The sequence below is a fragment of the Podarcis gaigeae genome (assembly GCF_964106915.1).
Source record: "Podarcis gaigeae genome assembly, chromosome: 3".
Classification (NCBI taxonomy): domain Eukaryota; kingdom Metazoa; phylum Chordata; class Lepidosauria; order Squamata; family Lacertidae; genus Podarcis; species Podarcis gaigeae.
In genome coordinates this window covers 64,908,025-64,926,610 of record NC_139680.1, presented here as the reverse complement: position 1 = coordinate 64,926,610, position 18,586 = coordinate 64,908,025, and the positions used below count along the sequence as shown (strand labels likewise).

Below are 18,586 nucleotides of genomic sequence, written 5' to 3'. Positions count from 1 at the left end.
ATTGTGTGATTTCAGTTGTTTAGGTAGCTTTCATGTGCTTTTGAGTCATGCAGAAGTCATGCTTTGAAAGACATGGCAAAGAACTCACTACCAAGTATGCTGACTTTCCCCACTTTTGTATTATGTATATACAGTACTTACATGTACCGGTATTTGCAAGATGTTTCTACAAGTGCCTCACTAATGGAGGACATTCAGTTCTGTGCAACCAGCTGTGAATACTTATTTTCAAAAAGTGTAGATGCATAAGCTCTGCATCCGTAAAAGGAATATCAAGCCACAAAGTAAAAAACAAAGGCGTTAAAAATCATGATCACATGCTATATGACTATGTCCCACTGTGATCATGTAAGTCAGCCTGTGCCCTTCCCCAAACTGCACCATTAAGCTGAATAGGGAGACCTACTTTCATAATCACCCTGGGGGCCCATAGCTCCAGGCAGATGAGAGAAGATGGTTCCAAATGCAGTCCATATCCTGTCCTGGGTCCCCTAGCTCTGAGCTGCAGGACTTGGGAGCTTCCTATCACTCTCAAAGGTGCCTAAGAGGTTCACCTAGTTGACCTTACCAGGCTTTGTTTCTTTCCTGAATTTTCCTGGCAAATCAACCTGTTTAAACACAGTATTCACACTGTAACCAGTCCAGCAAGACACACTGTGGAATGGCTAAAAAACCCACACACAGATTCCTGCTTGGTCCCAAGGGGTGGGTACATGGGTGCCAATGATCAAAGGAGGATGGGTGGACTGTGGGTGCTTATATAAGTATGGCCACCCTACCTTCTTCCACCTTTGTCATGCACAACATATACAACATCCACATGTTCATGACCCAGCACGCCAGCACATGGCTCGGACATTCAACCCCAAATCATAAACATGTCATGTGACCCAATGCTGAGATCTGGAGCACAGAGTGGGAAATATAGAAAGTTATGTAACTCTGCATGTAATGAGTACTTAAATTTACGAACATTTTTTGTAACCTACACAACTGTTTCTACACATAATTTATATGTGGTCAAGAAACTACAGATGTGAACATGCAGCCTGGAGTCTTCATCTTTGACCTGGATTCAAATCCAGAATAAGAGTTATACATCATAAAGAACATTATTTTGCAAGTTACCAGTACTCATGTGTGTATTTAGATTACCTCCTGCCAGGCTGCGGGGCCTTACCAATTTAAGGTATAAGAAGTTCCTAGAATCATCGTGCTTTTTAAAAAAATAAAACAAAACTTCCTTGTAGAAACAAATATATTTAAGTGAAAGATGTTTTATGTGTGATGTCTAGAATAATAATAAAAAAACCATGAAAACAAAGTATGTTCTTCTTATAGAAGTTCTCTGTCTCTGGCAAGCTAGTTAACAGGATATTTATCTCAAGGAAAAAGGACTCACTTTAAGTTCAATGCCCATATAATTTCAGACACTGAGAATCTCATGTTAAGACCCCATCAAATGGATGCACCATTAAGATGACACCCCATCTGCTCAACAAATGTCCAAATCCGCAGAGCACCTGCTTAGGGTGGAGAAAGAGCAAACACTCTGCTACAGGTCTTGGTATTTCTATAATACAATGCAACTCTTGTGCTAGCTTTTACCACAGCAGTCGTCCTGGGAAAGTTTTGGAATATTTCTACCATACAGTTTAATCCTGTGAGTGAAACAGACTTTAAATAGCACCCAGTGATTACTAATGTAGCGCTACTGCAATATGGCCCTGAGGGTTTTTAAAAAATAATGAACTTTAACTGATTTTGGAGGAAAAAGCTTAATTCATCAACATTTTTGGTTGGTTTTCTGGGGGGACATGGGTCATGTCAAATGAGCTCCTCTCTCTATTTCAATTTACCTGGTGAACGTTTGGTTACTCTTTATCTGTTGAAGTGCATATAGGCTGAAATATTTGTCTTCTCAGCAAATGGTTTGGGATTCAAAAGATGTGCCTTGAAGGGAAAAATTATTCAGCTCATGCAGAGATGCCTGAGAACCAGTGACTTGTGGCAGACCACACAAACCTCAGTAAAGTCCCTGATTATATTAAAGCTTATTCAATTTTCCCTTTTCCAAATGCTACCGTTGTCTCTGAGATGTAAAGATGCAAAATAGCTTCATCTGAAAATGGTAACCACTAAAAAGAAAAAAGAAAAAAGCAGTACAGTAATTAAGATCCTGTCTACAAGCAGAATGGAGATGAATGGCTTTGTAGCTTGAATGTCTGATTTGGTCATTCTGCTAAGTGGAACAATTTAAACAGGTGTACCATTTTTTCAGGTCACAAAGCTCCTTACTGATGGAGTACTTATTAGCCTTCCTCTCAGGGTTAGTCAGGCTGGAGAAACTCTCAAAGGAGGTGGCGCTGTGGTCTAAACCACAGAGCCTAGGGCTTGCCGATCAGAAGGTTGGTGGTTTGAATCCCCGTGACGGGGTGAGCTCCCATTGCTTGGTCCCAGCTCCTGCCCACCTAGCAGCTCGAAAGCACGTTAAAGTGCAAGTAGATAAATAGGTACCACTCCGGCGGGAGGGTAAATGGCGTTTCCATGCGCTGCTCTGGTTCGCCAGAAGTGGCTTAGTCATGCTGGCCACATGACCTGGAAGCTGTACGCCGGCTCCCTCAGCCAGTAAAGCGAGATGAGCACCGCAACCCCAGAGTCATCAGCGACTAGACCTAATGGTCAGGGGTCCCTTTACCTTTACCTTTACCATTTGTCTGATCACAAAGCTCTTTACTGATGGAGTACTTATTAGCCTTCCTCTCAGGGTTAGTCAGGCTGGAGAAACTCTCAGAGGACACCAGAAGGCAGTGGTTGCACACTGCATAGAGTCAGAAGCCATAATGGGCTTTCTTTCAGCAGTTTGTCCACAATTCATTGGTATTCAGAAGCGTGTTACCTCTGATCCAGGAGCTAACATATAGCCATCGTGAATATGTACCATCAATATATTCTACTTCTGCTGTTGGAAGCAGAGGTACTCTGAATATTAGTTAGAAATAAATATTTATCACTAACAAAGTTTAATTGCCCTGCATGAACATAATTTTTCTTTATACAATGTTATATGGTTGGTAATTGACCCTGCATCATTTGGCAGAGATATACCCAAGTGATAGTGATATATGCTGGAAATCAGGAGGGAATGCACCAGACTATATACATATATGATGGAAGTTTCTAAAAATCATATATACAGAAATGAGTGGTTATCACATAACAAGGTCACTGACAAATTCTTCTGCATTATCAGAAGACTATAATTTTGTCTTGCTAACTGCAGCCAAAAGAGCAGCTAAAGTGCATTTACATATTATTCCAACTGTACAAGAATTGTTTAATAAAATATGGCATGTTGCCACAAAACTTACAACTAAATAAATAAACAAAATTTGTGATGAGTTCTCCCACCTTCCCCCCCCCCCAAATCACAGTTACTAATTATTATTACCAATGAATATGTCTAATGGATAATCTCTTTTTCTTATATTTACTGACACTCTCAAATAAATCAGCAAGATTGTTATTTTATATGTTTGGTAATTCTATCTTTAATTATGTGTTCCCCCAGTTTTCCTGGAACACATATTAAGCATCAGCCAGTAATTCCACAGATATCTCCTGGATCCTATTTTTAAAACTGGTGTTACATTGATCATACTTTCCAAGTATGATGACTGATCATTAGGACAAATTACATATTTTTGTTAGAAGATCAGCAACTTTAATTTGTGTTCTTTAAGAACTCTTGAGCGGATGCCAGCTGGACCTAGTGATTTGTTAGTTTTAAATTAATTAATTTTAAAAAATATTTATTAAATATTTCTTAGTTTACAAAAATACGTGCATTGTCTCTTTTCTCAAGTTGTGCATTAATTAGGCTTAGAACTCCATCTCTTATCACTGCTATGTCCCACATTTCCTTAGACTCCCTTCCTGAGAAAGTGAATTTAGCCACAAGCATCTGTTCTACATCTTCCAGTGAGAAGATACAAAGAACTCATCCAGCTTTTCTGTAATCTCCTTCTACTCCTTTAGAACACCTTTGACTTCCTTGTTTTCTTAAAGGCCCATCTGTGGTTTCCTATTTTTAATGTATTTAAATATTTTTCTATTCTTGGTCATAATGTTTTTAGTGATCTATTTATTTCACTTATATGCTGCTCTTCATCACAGAACAATAATAAAAAATAGTGATATGTTGCTCAAACTCATTCAGAATACAGAAAGTTAGGATTTTTTTGCCCCAAGGTATAGTAGCTATATATACTTGCATAGAATAACATTTGCTACTTTACTACACCACAAACATTGAATAGGATTTATGCATATTGCAAATTATAGGGCATGAGCCAGTGTGAGGTAGTAATTCTAGTGTTTGAGGAGAATTAGGGAGACCCGGTTCAAATCCCCACTCACCCATACAACTCCCTAGGTGACATGGACCGGCTACTATCACAGAGACTAACCAATTTAACTTTGTTATAAAAATAAAGAGTGGATCATGAGCTGTGCCCTGGATTCAAGCAAAAAATAAATAAAAAGTTACCCTGTGTATCTGGATGAGTAAAATGTACACATTAATCAAGGTTGTTATGTAGGATTCGAGTATATGCAGATCTCTCTGTGTATATGCAAATATAATTTTGATGACTAATTAAAATAGGTGTGGCCATGTATGTGGGATTTCCTCAGAGTATACTCTCCGGTCTCCATAAAAACTATGCCTTGTTTTTGTTGAAATTTTCATTATAAAAGAAAACAAGATCTTTGCAGATCAAAGTGAGTGACTGCTATTTTTGGATCAAACACAGGGACACACTTTGGCTTTGGGCAACACACATGTTGATGGCAGCAGATCTGGAAGAGCAGACAGATGTAGCAGAAAGTCAAATGGAGTAAATATCCAGGCCTTTCTATTCTCTCATAGAAACTGCATGATAGGGCAATGTTTTAATTTTAAATGCTTTCGTTTTGACAATGTTTCTGATTTGTGCATGTACACATGTTGTGTGTGTGTGTGTGTGTGTGTGTGAGAGAGAGAGAGAGAGAGAGAGAGAGAGAGGTTTTACTAAAATATTGAAGTGGTTCATTACAGTCAGGGAACATGTGAATTCATGTGTATTATAAAGGCTGTTGTATAAAGACTAGCTGTTTGAAGAAAGTCCCTGATGGAAACAGGATTTCCACAAAGTTAACAAATTGTTGTTTTCAGAATTATTGATTTTAAAGAATGGTTCCTGTGGCAGCAGCAATGTCCTGGATTGACCTCTAGAGAAAATGCCTACCCTACAACCATCTGAGACATCCATGCTGCTCCATGCCCATGAGGTTGTGACAGCAACTACAGGTAAGTTAAGAAAGTATTAGACTGCAGAATCAATGCTGGCTGCTTTGCTGTGAAGTTTTACATGAAAGCCAACGATGCAAAAAGCTTTTAGTATTATTTGGCAGTACAATGGAAACTTAATTGTCAGGGAATTACCTCACATGCCCCATAAGAAAAACAAGCCCATCAATCTCTTGTGTGATTATTAGTCATGTTTGATCAGCACGGTTGGCTTTTCCAGCCTGTTAGAGTGAACTTATGAACTTATGTAGAACAAATCATGCTGCATTTGATTCATCTCGAGACTCACTGTTATTCAAGTTCAATTTTAGGCAGGTCTTTATTTTTAAATTGCAGAGTTTAAAGATTTCCTCTGAATAAACTGGGGACAGTGGATCTTTTATAATGGCTTATAAACTTTATTTTTGCCCCCGAAGTCACTCCATAGCTGGCTATGAAAGACATTCTAACACTGCCAACCGTTTAGGCTGGCTGGCTCCCAGGTGCTTTTTTAAGGGGAAAATGTCACAAAAATAAGCACTCTATTCCATATCCGCTGCACTCTTTCCCCACCTGGCAAAATCGTATTCTGGGCTTTTGGCCTTCACTATACAAACAAATACAAGAAGAAAGTACATAAATTGTCAAGGAAATTCCCAAGTGTGAACACATGGAAATGTGTCAAATGATCCACGCCTCTGCATGGGGTTTAGCTAGAGCACAGTGCAATCAATGACTTGTGTTGCCTGCACCTAAGGCATATCCCTCAGATTAGACGCTTATGCCCTATTCAAGTGAGCTGCCCCCATGTTCTATCATGGTTCCTTTCTGCCAAAGATTAATGCTGTATGTGGAGACATGTGGGCGCAGGGCTAGTTGAAGGGCATGTCAATCTGATGTCACATGTTGGGTGGGCGGGTGTGGCTCATTGAAAGCAGTCTCATGGGCCTAAATAGGACAGGAGGGTTCTTCACTACTGCTTTATGCTAATAATACCTTTATTAAAAACAACTTTAGAACAGGGTTGTGAGTATGCTTCAGGTTGGAAGTTAAACATAACAAAAGGGAGGAGGAGGAGAAATAGGGAATGTTGTTAATGTTCTAATGTCTGCAGTTTAAAAGTTACAGTCTTAAGATGGAGTGCAGGAAGAATTCTGTGGACAATTATATTAGTCTCTTGAGTGATGAACAGATTACAGGCTGCGTCAAGGACTCCAGAGTCAAAGAAGCAATAGCTGTTCTCTCCACATTTTTCTTTAAAAAGTGAAACAGTTATTTCCAGTTCTGTCCCCAGGATTAAAAGGAAAAAACACACAGTGCTACTGTGGCATCCAGTATGAGAAAGAGTTATGAGCAAGCTGTTAAATTATTCATAACTTTGTGATGTTGTGGTTGGTTCTCTTAAAGGTATGACTGCCCTGTAGCCTTATGATTTTATCTGTCTAATATATTTATGTGATATTTTACATAGCAATAGTAACCTAGAGCCAACACTGTTTAGTACCCAGAAGTAACACAACACACACCAAAAGGAAGTGGTACCTCAGGTTAAGTACTGAATTCTTTCCGAAGATCCGTTCTTAACCTGAAACTGTTCTTAACCTGAAGCACCACTTTAGCTAATGGGGCTACCGCGCCGCCGGAACACGATTTCTGTTCTCATCCTGAAGCAAAGTTCTTAACCTGAGGTACTATTTCTGGGTTAGCGGAGTCTGTAACCTGAAGCGTATGTAACCTGAGGTACCACTGTATAGGCAACATACCCCCCCCCCCAATTTACGCTGTGTATATTTGAAACACCATTGAAAATGCCTGCAAACATCCTGTTCCGCCCCTGCCCCATCCCACCCCTTTTAATGACGTTTTTGGGTCACTTCTGGGTTCGGATCAATGCACAGTGGTGCAGATCTGGAACCTGTGTAAATGGGGAGGTCACCTGTAATACAGGTATAATAAACATCTTTATTAGGATCAATGTAACAATTTGGTATTTTAAGTTTTGAGTCACATATGCTTTTGCATCAGGGTCAATCTATGCAACTAGGTAAATAAATTAATGGGGAAATAGTTTCCGAGGGAGGGAATTGTGTTTAATACAGCCTGCAGTTCTTTCAGACCAAATTAGGGAAATGTAGCATCAAAGCCTGCCAAACAAATGTTTGGCTGCATCATTTAATTTGGAATACAAGCTAAATACGGGTAGTTTCCTCCTTTGGCCATTTTTTAAACAAACAACTTTTGAATTAAATATTCCCTCACCCCACCATAATGTATATTGGTATTTATGTAATGCATGTATATTAGTGTGTATGTTAGTACACAAAATATATGTGTGTGTGTGTGAAAGTATTACGGTAGTTAAAGTGTTTAAATAGCATTTGTTGGTTGGGACCTTAACCCTAAATACATTTACTTTGAAGAAAATTGATTTCAGAAAGAGCTTATGTCCAACTAATGTCAACCTAAAAGTATTAAAGACCTAATAATGCAACCCTGTTAATTGAGAAGTGTTTAATGCAAAGTTAAAAACTGGCACTCTCTCTCTCAACACTTTACTTTTGTTTCTTTCATCACTATTTAGGTACCATTACCTGAAACTTATTTGGGTTTTTTTGTAGTAACTATATGAGAGCTATGCCATGATTATAGATATTTTACACCCTGAACCTAAACACATTTGCTTGAGAACCTAGTTCACTAAGTGAATCATTTAGTGAATGTAACTAACAATTTAAAATTTACTGAAGTGCAGTTGGAGTTGCTGAGCAGTAAACTAAGTATAGGTTTTCTTTCTAAATTTTGCATGAAAGATCAGATTAAAAAAATCAAGAAGTTGCATATCCCAAATACATAATCAGTATAAAATGTGGCTGCAATTGACTTTGTGTACATAAATGAAAACACATCTGTGCAAGGAGATCAGCGTTACATGAAGGTTTAAAATATCCCAAACCCAAAATGATATAAAAGCCATCATTACTTACCATGGCGTGCCAATACGAAAACAGCTCTCTCTTCAAAAGGCGGCTTTTCAGACACTATTCTGTACTTCACAAAGTATTTGCCCATCAGCTAGAAACGACCATCCTCAATACAACTGGCACTTTATTTTATAAACTCCACATTAAGGATAAATGTCATCCGTTGAACCCACATACATCGTCCCGATCAGGGAAAAATAAATCAATACACGCAAAGTGAGAGAAATGCTGTTCAGACACTTCATACAATTCCAGGGAGAGTTAAGGCCTTTCTGGCCTCGCTGGATCTCACTTCAAAGGAAGGCAGGGCCTCCCAGCAGCAGCGAAGCCTCTGGCCTTTTCTTCATCCCCCCTTCCCCTCCCAGGGCAATCTTAAGTGTCATTTTCAATACCGCTTGCTTACAAACAAACAAATGCAGATGGTGAGAATGGCAGGACTTCCTATGATTAACTCGCTTCCTGGCAATGATCTCTCCCCCTCCCCCATGTCCTGCTGATTCTCTAAACAGTTAGCAATGTAGACATTTTTGCTCATTCTAGCTCTAAATTTACCATTGTTGGGACTGTTTTTTGTCACCCTACCTAATTCTATAATCCTTTTCATACTACTACTTTTCTTTCCTTATTCCTTTTATTCCAGCTATTATTCAGGATTATTACCAATGATGGTGATATAGATAATGGCAATTAGGACCAAAATGTGATGCATGCTTACTTGGAAGTAAGTGCTACTCTTTTCAATGGGGTTTACTCCCTGTGTAAATGTGTTTAGGATTTCAGCCTAAGAGAAGCATAAAATATTTCAGAGTGGCAAAATTCTCCCTGAAACACTTTGTGTTTGAATATGCATGTCCAAATCCAATTTAGAAGAGCCTCTCATTTATTGTCAACAGCAGGGCTTAACAAGGAACAGGGTCACTCTACAGATGTATCTAATCAGGAATATAGTCCTGTCATATGATAAGAATTATATACCCTCCACAAACTGAATGACCATGAATGTTAAAGAAAAGGCAAGCATTAATTAAAAGCCAACTTAATAATTAATACTAAAAAACACTTCCAAATTTATATTTCTGCCCAAGGCTATATGGGAGGCTGATACATGAACTAAAGGTGATCATGCTCATGTTAGGATTGTTATAAAAGATATGTGCAATTAAATATATTGCCATACTTTTTCTCCAAGATGACAAATTCTGAATAAGTAATATTTGATTACCATCTCTCTATAAAGCCTGCAATGCAAAGCCTGCTTGCTATAAACTATGTTCCATTAATCTCAGTGGGATTTATTTCCATGTAGACACATTCAAGGTGAGAATGAAAACACCCTTTTAGCATTCATGACTCCCAAGTGAATCCCCTTCCTCACTTTTGTCTCTTTGTCTTACAGTTCTTAAAACAAAGTACCTTTTATTGTTATGTGCTAGTTCAAATTGGCAGTGTAAAATACTTTTATTAGCATTCCACAATAGTGAACAACCATAGACTTAAAGATTTATAGTATTCCATATTCTGCTTTCTGTATTTCTTTTTAAATAAACTACAATGCTAAGAAGTACTTAGGCTCCAAGATTAGAATCCTGCTATCAGAACGAAGAATGAATCTATTCTATGCAATAAATAAATAAATGACTTTATTGTTCATTTGTTTCAGCTGTTTCATGACTATGCTGCTCTTCGAGCTCCAAAAACAAAGCAGTAGCTCTGAGAGTACTATTGGATGCTCTGCGAAGAAGCTCTCCCTTTTGTGTTGTGTTGTGGCAACAAATACTTGTTAGAGTATAGCGCATTTGGCAAATCTCCCATTTGTTGAAATAGTTGAGTACTGTGATCCTACCTTTAAGAATGACACACAGGGCTCACCATGTATAGTAACTCTTCAAAAAATATGGGGATTGATAAACCAACTAAATATAGAATCGGCACAGGCAATTGTGTCCACCAATATCAATGTTACATAAAACACTGTAAAACAGTGTGTTTATATACCCACCTCCTCATACTACTTCCCACATTAGTGGCAAAAAGCATCAAACTGATGATGTGGCAAGCCTATATGGCACACAACCCTTCAAGAATTCTCCTCAATAAATATATACATCACTTCAGTTACCAGTGGGATTCATCATTAGCAGGAACAAACTAACTTCCTGTGACTAAAGCTACATCCCAAGGTTTGCCTATTGTGCACATCTCAGGTTCACCTAAGAGCTCTGATTATTACTCGGAAGGTGAAGGAGATGAGGCAAATCGTGAAGAAATGCATTTGGGAGACTGGGAGATAACCCTATCAATAATTAAAATAATAAATATGAACCTGTCTCTTTTTCTTTTAAAAGTGCTTTTCAGTTTAGATATCTTGAAACTGCTTTAACAAAATAATATTTTGCTAATGGATCCCTCAGTTTGGCCCACAAGAAAAATATTCCAACATATCCCCCACACTTAACAAAGAGCACAATCCTAGCCATTTTTACTCAAACGTCCTAGAGAATTCATTGGGACTTACTCCAGGTAGTAGGGTCAGGATTCCAGTCTTAGACAACTGGCTTGCTTTTAATATAGCACTTAGTACATTGTGTATATATCATCACACCAGGAGGCCAACAGTAAGTGTCAACATTGTGCTACATTCATAGCCAAAAACAATAGCCTTTGGCTCTTTCTGTGATAAATATAGGTAACTATTGCAGTGATCAAAGCAAACAAGAGACCAATATTGGATAGGTGTAAAAATGTGAAAACTTTTTTGTGAAATTGTCCTACGCTTGACTAGAAGCCTATTCCACATCATAGGACAAGACAGCAAAGTAGGATAGTGGTTACAGAACCAAGAAAAGCTTTAAATTCCTATGTCAGTGGTTTAACTGAAGCCTTTTATGTCCAGAACAGCCCTCCTTAAAGGGACAGGCCTCCTCCTCTCTGAGTATTCTCTCTGGGTTCCTTGCCTGCACTGACAGGCTGACATGGGGTATGTAGGTCCCTGGCATGGAGGGACCAGTTCCTCAGAGGATGCAGACTCTAAAGGTATGGTGGAGCTCAAGAGATCTTGATTCAGAGGTCCCTGATTCTGGGGTCCAGTGATGAGTCATAATGCAGGGGGCCCTGCATCAGTTTCCAGCACCATTCCCTCCAGTGCCACTGGTCTGATGGATCTGCTCAGACCCTCTGTGTCTGAATTGGGAGTGAGAGCCCAGGCTGCAGTCCTGAAGAAATATTCCATATAATTTGGAAACACACATACTGTATTTTTACACTAGAAGAAGGTGACCCAGTAAAATATATAACCTTGTGTATTTTTAATCTTACAGTAAAAATGATATTTGTTGTTATTATTCACAGTTTTGCACTCAGGTTCCCAAAGCGACTAGCAAGCAGAAATAACAAAAAAGTGAAATGAGATATAAAATCAGCAATACAGAAAATCTAAAATAGGCATCCAAAAATGTATTCAGAAGGGACAAGTCCTACCCACCCCACTTAAAGGATGAGTGCAATAAAGGCCACTGAGTATACAGTGGTACCTCGGTTACAGACACTGCAGGTTACAGATGCTTCAGGTTACAGACTCCGCTAACCCAGAAATAGTACCTCGGGTTAAGAACTTTGCTTCAGGAAGAGAATAGAAATCGTGCGGCGGCGGCGCAGTGGCAGCTGGAGACCTCATTAGCTAAAGTGGTGCTTCAGGTTAAGAACAGTTTCAGATTAAGAACGGACCTCCAGAACGAATTAAGTTCTTAACCTGAGATACCACTGTATTCCCTTCTTCTGAACTTGCTGTAGTACAATGCTATTGTAGAACTATCCCTGATCTGAATACTTCTAAGCAGTCAGCAGCAGCACTCAGTGTGAAAATTTCTCAGTCCTTCTCAGTATTAGCAGACCACGTTTCCTGCCAGCAACATTCAGTACAAATACTGTCTGGTAAATAGCAGCTGCAAAGGAAGAAGACTGATGCCAGGGTACACAGTGGTAAACACTACTTCTCAGTGGCTCACTGTATCTTGGGCCAAGTAAGCTGAATATACATTCAAAACTTCCTTTTAAGATTTTCGTTCAGAAAAGAATATTTTATGCTTATATGGAGAAAATACCAATTTAATTTTAAGCACATAATCAGGTGACATATTTGGAAGCTGCCATAGGAGGTATGAACTAGTTAGATTTCAGCTCTTTTTGCAAAGTATTTGTCAAACCATTAGAGCCAGCCTATAACATTTGTGACACATAAAAGAGCACGTGGCTTGAGCCCATTGTACCACTTGCTTCCTATGTGACAAAAACTTAACACCATTCCTTTCTCTCTCACACAGCCCAATATGTTTTTTGGGAAGGGGTACAAAGCACTAACATGCAGCTCAGGCCAGTATATCTGATGAATTTGAAACAGCATGTCAAACAAGTGCTACATGGGTGATTTCCTTAGCTGGATTGCAGCATCATGCTTCAGTATGGGCATGTTGTGTTCCAGCTGCAGGGCAAAGATCCATGCCTTGATCCACTGCAAGTATGGTAATCTCAGACCAGCCTCATAACTACACTGGGGCATTTAGAGGCTTTTTCCTAGTACATAAGAGAATACCAGGTTCCAACAGGAAGCTGGCCACCTATCCAGTAACTTTGTCTGGGCGAGGCTGTTGGCTGCTAGTTATGTGGGCACCAGGCCGTCAATCACAGTGTCACCATTGCAATGAGATCCCTAAGCCCCATCCTCAAGGCACTCGGATCTGCAGCCAACAGCATCTTTCAGACTGCTGCTGTTGGGAACAGGAGGGCAGGCATGGAGGAGAAACAGAAATGACACTGTTTCCCCTCCTCCAATTGCAGAAGTCCTTGGAGATATGCTGCTGTTTTCTATTTCTGTGTGAAGCCAATTGTGTTGAATGGGACTTTCTCTTAAGTAAGTGGGTATAAGGGTGCAGCTGAATTCTATGAAAAGACCATTGACGGAACAGAGTATTCTGGTCACTTCTCAATCCTGGACCTTTTTTTCTGCTTCATGGGGAGTCATCTGCATTAGGGAAGGGTGTTACTTGTTCTATACATGAAGGTTTTTGAATACTAGATGAGGGTGTTTTTTTCTTTTTCTTTTTTAGCTGCTTGCACTGAACTCAATTCAAGTGTGGATTAATTTTCCAGAAGTAAATTATTTTTTGTTTCACTTTAAGTTCTTGGCAGGTTTTGGAGGCCTGAGATGGGAGTTCAGGGCAAGATGGGGAGCTGAGAGTATCTAAACAATAAAAAATGGTTATCTTAAAATATACTGTATATTGATCAGAGGGCTTCCAACCTTTGCTGCTGTTTTATTCCAACTGTCAGAGTAGCTTCATGTGGATTTCGGTAATGATTGGAGTGAAAGTGTGTGCTTGGTGGAGGGCATGATCCACATGAAGAGAAAGAGACAGGGTGACTCATATGACTAAGGTTGTAACCAATGATGTTGGTTTTAACCTGTGCAACAGGTACCCTCTCCCTCTTCTCTCCCTGCATGTCCCCTGCCTCCTCCAGATCTGCTCCAGAGGCTGGGAGAAACCCCTGAACAGATTGGGACCATTCTGAAGCATGCTCCTGTAGGATGTTTTTATAGTAGCAGTGTTAATTAAAGTTTGTTTCCCACTGCAGTTTCCTGTTGAGGAGGAACCACAACTCGTGAGGTAGGTCTCAGCTTCGTTGCTTGACAAATGTGGTAGTAGGGATCTGACTGCTTGGAAATCCACTGTCAGTCTTAGTAGAGGCAAATTTAGGGGAGCATGAGCAGTGTGGCCACACTGGGAGTGGAGCCTCAGGAGTGCCACAACTATGATGCAAAATGGAAGGCAAGAGACGAGGGGCAATTTTTGGCATTGTACAGGGCACCGCCAAAATTTGAGCCCCCAAGGTCCACCACTGGTCATAGTAGATAATACTGGGATTGATAGCTCAATAGTTTGAATCAGAATAAGACAGCTTTGAAAGTTCCAGCGTAACTTTCCATTAGGAACATAGAACGCAGCCTTATACCAAGTCAGACCCTTGGTCTATCTGGCTCAGTATTGTCTACACTAACTGGCAGCAGTTGTCCAGGGTTTCAGATTCCCAAACACCACCTGGAGATGCTGGCTTTTGAACCTGGGAGTTTCTGCACACAAAGCAGTTGCTCTACTATGGAGCTACAGCCTTGCCTCATAGTTATCTCAGTTATAAACAAACATTTCATTTATTATTGTTTCTGTTGTTATTTCAGTTATTTATATTTTCTGTTGCTTCTGTCCAACATGAAAAAACATTATTATTAATACTAAACAAAGTTGTTTGCAATTGCTCAGTCCCTATTTTACAGAAATGATTGTCCAACAGCACTGAATTTGAACTGGTTTTGAATATGTAGATGCACACACGCAAAAATCACAAACCTTAACTTTGTCATAATACAAACATAGATTGTAATGCCTGTTTCTGTCATGAGCAGACTCATTGGTATTCATCAACAGAGCATGAAGCAAGCTGGTCTACTTACTCCTCTCCCAGTATACACAGCCAGCTGAGCTGGGGAGCCCTGGCAAATGGAGCGCTCATAAAATCTTGCATACAGAAAACTATTAATCTACATTTGTTTTCACTGTTCTTCCCTTTTCAGACAATTTTATGACTAGACTCCATAGGGAAATGAAGAGTTATGCTAGTTTCCTATGGTTATCCTTTGCTCTCCCTCAAAGGTTTGCTGCTGAGCCATTTTATTAAAAAGGAGAGAGAAATCAAAGCATTGTCAAGGCAACCAATCAAAATCCCTGTTTTTTAAAGTGTTAACTGTGGGCATTTTTGTATTGGGATGTGAGTGTCTCAAGTCTACATTGGCTGTGGTTAGAAAACACAGCCAATTTACATACCCCCCAACATTTCTCCAATGAAAATAGGACGTCCTAAGGAAAAGCAGGACATTCTGGCATCAAATCAGAAACCAGGATGGCTTCTGTAAATCAGCAACTGTTCCTGGAAAATATGGACCTTTGGAGGGTCTCAATTTAAAAATGGCTTACCTGATACATAGCTGCATATCAACAGGATAGAGCCAACTTAAATGGTACATTTTTCTTAGATTAATAACTTGCAGAATCCAGGATGTGCATAAACATAAGAGTCTATGTTAAGGTAAGTCATTGCTTCTTTATTGCCTTCTCCTACCTAGAGGCCCCTTCAGTCTCATCTGATTCACTTAAGCACAACCCACATAAAGCGAGTATCCTCATAGGATCCCTATGTATTTACACCAGAGCGAACTCACTGTGCCTCTGCAGTACATACATCCATGGAAGTGAAATGGCTATGTGCAATCCAAAGCTACTAAGATATGTTGGGAGCTTTGTCCTTCAAACCCGAGTGAAATGTAGGTTTAATGGTACAGGATTTGTGAGTATATCTAAAGTGTTCACACAGCGCACCACCAAACTTAGAGCATAAATGTAAAACATGAGCAAGAATGCTCCTCTTTCTCTTTACGATTTAAGTGCCTCTGGAGGATGCCCTTCACTCTTTAGTTTCTGCTTCTATCAAAGTAAAGAAGGAAAAAATGGACTGTCTACAAAGTTTAAATGAATAAATATCAGTACAGGTCAGTGGATGCTCTAATGAGTAAAAGAAATAAGGTATTGCATGTGGTTCATATCTGTGAAACATGATGGTTTTCAACAAAGTGAAAAATCTATTAGTTATATCCATTTTCTCAGCTCTCCATTTTCTTGGATAGCTTTGAAACTGAGATCTTGTTTCTGTTGCTCTAAGTACGGTATATAGAGGATAAATTGCAGACCATACAATAAGATCAATAGAAACAAAAACATGCTGCAAATAGTTATGCACAAAAGATGGTGGTGATTCAAAGTTAAAAATCTAAAGACACTCCTATAGGAATGTACACTTTTTAAAAAATCCTGCTTTTTAATGCTATTAGCATAAATCAATCACTGTTTGTGAGTACAATAATGCACAATTTAAAAGCAAAGGATGAGGCACAATAAGGGGTCAGCCATTCACAAATATAAGGCTGTGAATAACCAGGCAAATAATCCCATTGACTTCCTTGTGAATACTTCTGAAAGGTGACATTCTTACATGACTCCTATTGAGCTCATTGGACACGCAAAATATCACCCCAAGACCTTCTAGATTCTGACCCCACAGAGTCCATATTAATCAATCAACCAACCAACCACAATAGACAAAGGCCTTATCCAATGAGGTGACTCCACTGGCAATGTTTATGCAGAATTGTTTATTAGAAGCAGTTTCTGTCTCCTACGCTATATTTCAGACCAAGGACAGAAATCAATTTTGGCATCTCTTGTTTTCTAGGCCGCCAGTCACAGCCCAAGAACAGCAAGATTGTATTTTTAAAGCATGCTTACGTGAAAACATCAAAGTCCATCGAACACACTATTTTTCAGATCACGAATCTAGTCACCTTTAATATTTCACATCTCAGGTTTTCCTTTCTCCCCAGATACATCACTTAGATAATAATATAATAAGTAACACAAGAGAGCCTAGTCTTTTTTCAAAAACTGTAATGTCAGAACTCCAAAACCCTTGTTTCCAAACAGACACTGCATATATTTTCATATTGTGAATAGGTATATAAATCTGAAATAATTGCACACTTTTTATTATTGGCCTGATGCTTTACCTTTTTGTCTTAATTTGTTCTCTTTAGGCCCAGACAGCATGCATGCAAATAAAAGTTTTAACGCATGTGTATTGGCCTGTTTTTCTGGACATTAGCAATGCCTGTTTTTCTGGACTTTAGCAATGCATCACCACTCAGGAAATCCAGGATTAATACTGCCTCCTAGAGGGCAGCTAGTCATGATGCAGCCTTCCAGCTTTTTTTTTTTTAGGTGTTTAAAAGCAGTGAAGGAAAGTACATACAGTATAGGGAGGGAAATATATATAGTTCAACTATATTAAACTATAAAAGAACAAAATTTCTGGGCTAAGTAGGTGGACAACTGTGTTCCCAGCTATTATTCTCCTCCAACTTCTGACAGATCTTATGATGTCCAGGAATTGTAATACAGTGGTACCTCGGGTTACATACGCTTCAGGTTACATATGCTTCAGGTTACATACGCTTCAGGTTACAGACTCCTCTAACCCAGAAATAGTCCCTCGGGTTAAGTACTTTGCTTCAGGATGAGAACAGAAATCATGCTCCAGTGGCACGGCAGCAGCAGGAGGCCCCATTAGCTAAAGTGGTGTTTCAGGTTAAGAACAGTTTCAGGTTAAGAACGGACCTCCGGAATGAATTAAGTACTTAACTCAGGGTACCACTGTAATGACTTCTACAAACATAAAAAGATGTTCTGAATACTGTCTATTTCTAAGCCAGCATAGAAATAATCTCTTCTAAAGGGGGGGGGGTACGCATGCACAAAAACACTCACATTGGTTAATACATTATTTTGAGTACTAGGAAGACCTACATTCATTTTCACATTTATGTTTATGGAAATGACTAATAAATTTTAATAATGAATCTTGATAATTTATAGTTCCTTTACTGATGAAGTTTGGAAGAGTATTCCCCTAGATATCAGGCTTCCCCAGTGCCCCACTGCAACTTCTTTCTGATCCTCAGCCATCTAATTGGCTGAGAGCCTTGAGCAGTTCTACCTAGGTCAGATCTGCCTCAGTCCAGCTTTCAGCAAATTATTGATCTCTTTTGTCTAGATTTACCTGACCTTGCCTCCTCTGCTGATATTTCTCAATCCCCTCTATCCAACCCATGTATTTGAATACTGAACATATATCCCTAGTTTTTGTAGCAGAGCAATGAACAATCATCTCACCTCTACAAGTGATGAAGGATAAATGCCAGTTATCAGCCTCAGATTGTAGTCTGAGAGCAAGCCTGATTGCATTCTCTTACACCATCTGAAAATTAAGTGTGTTATAAAATATCACATAGTTTTGCATAACTAAAGCCTATGATGTTGTGAGTTTATGACAGCATCAGAATGACAAGCTGAGGAGAAGTAAGTAATTCATTTCAAATAATCTTAGTTCCTTTCTTTCTTTTTAAATGTATGGCAGCTCTACTTCAAAATTGAGCAAACTTTTTTATTGCTGAGTGATGAAGTCCTGAAAATTGAGGCCAATAACAGAAATGTCAGCAGATGCCTTCTGCAGCAGGGCTGCTGGGCACCACTATAGCCATCAGTTTTAATGAGATCCGTTAATATCACCTCAATCAAAATGGCTGCCCTGGGCTGACTTCTTAGGGGTATGCACAGGTGCT

At 39.2% G+C, this 18,586-nt stretch overlaps 2 protein-coding genes across 7 annotated transcripts in view; both read right to left on the bottom strand.

Annotated features, from left to right (window-relative positions):
* SASH1 (SAM and SH3 domain containing 1) overlaps positions 1–18,586 on the bottom strand; it is a 552,112-nt gene that overhangs the window by 138,494 nt on the left and 395,032 nt on the right. Inside the window, exon 1 of one of the 5 annotated variants that reach the window (XM_083731829.1) lies at positions 8,314–8,822. The exons of the other annotated variants lie outside the window; for them this stretch is intronic. Coding sequence (XP_083587955.1) covers positions 8,314–8,316 — 3 coding nt within the window. The 5' untranslated portion in view covers positions 8,317–8,822. Of the gene's footprint in view, positions 1–8,313; positions 8,823–18,586 lie in introns of those variants that run through there. 5 annotated transcript variants of the gene reach the window in all.
* Positions 1–18,586, bottom strand: part of GINM1 (glycosylated integral membrane protein 1) — a 785,919-nt gene that overhangs the window by 460,324 nt on the left and 307,009 nt on the right. The gene's annotated exons all lie outside the window — the stretch shown is intronic.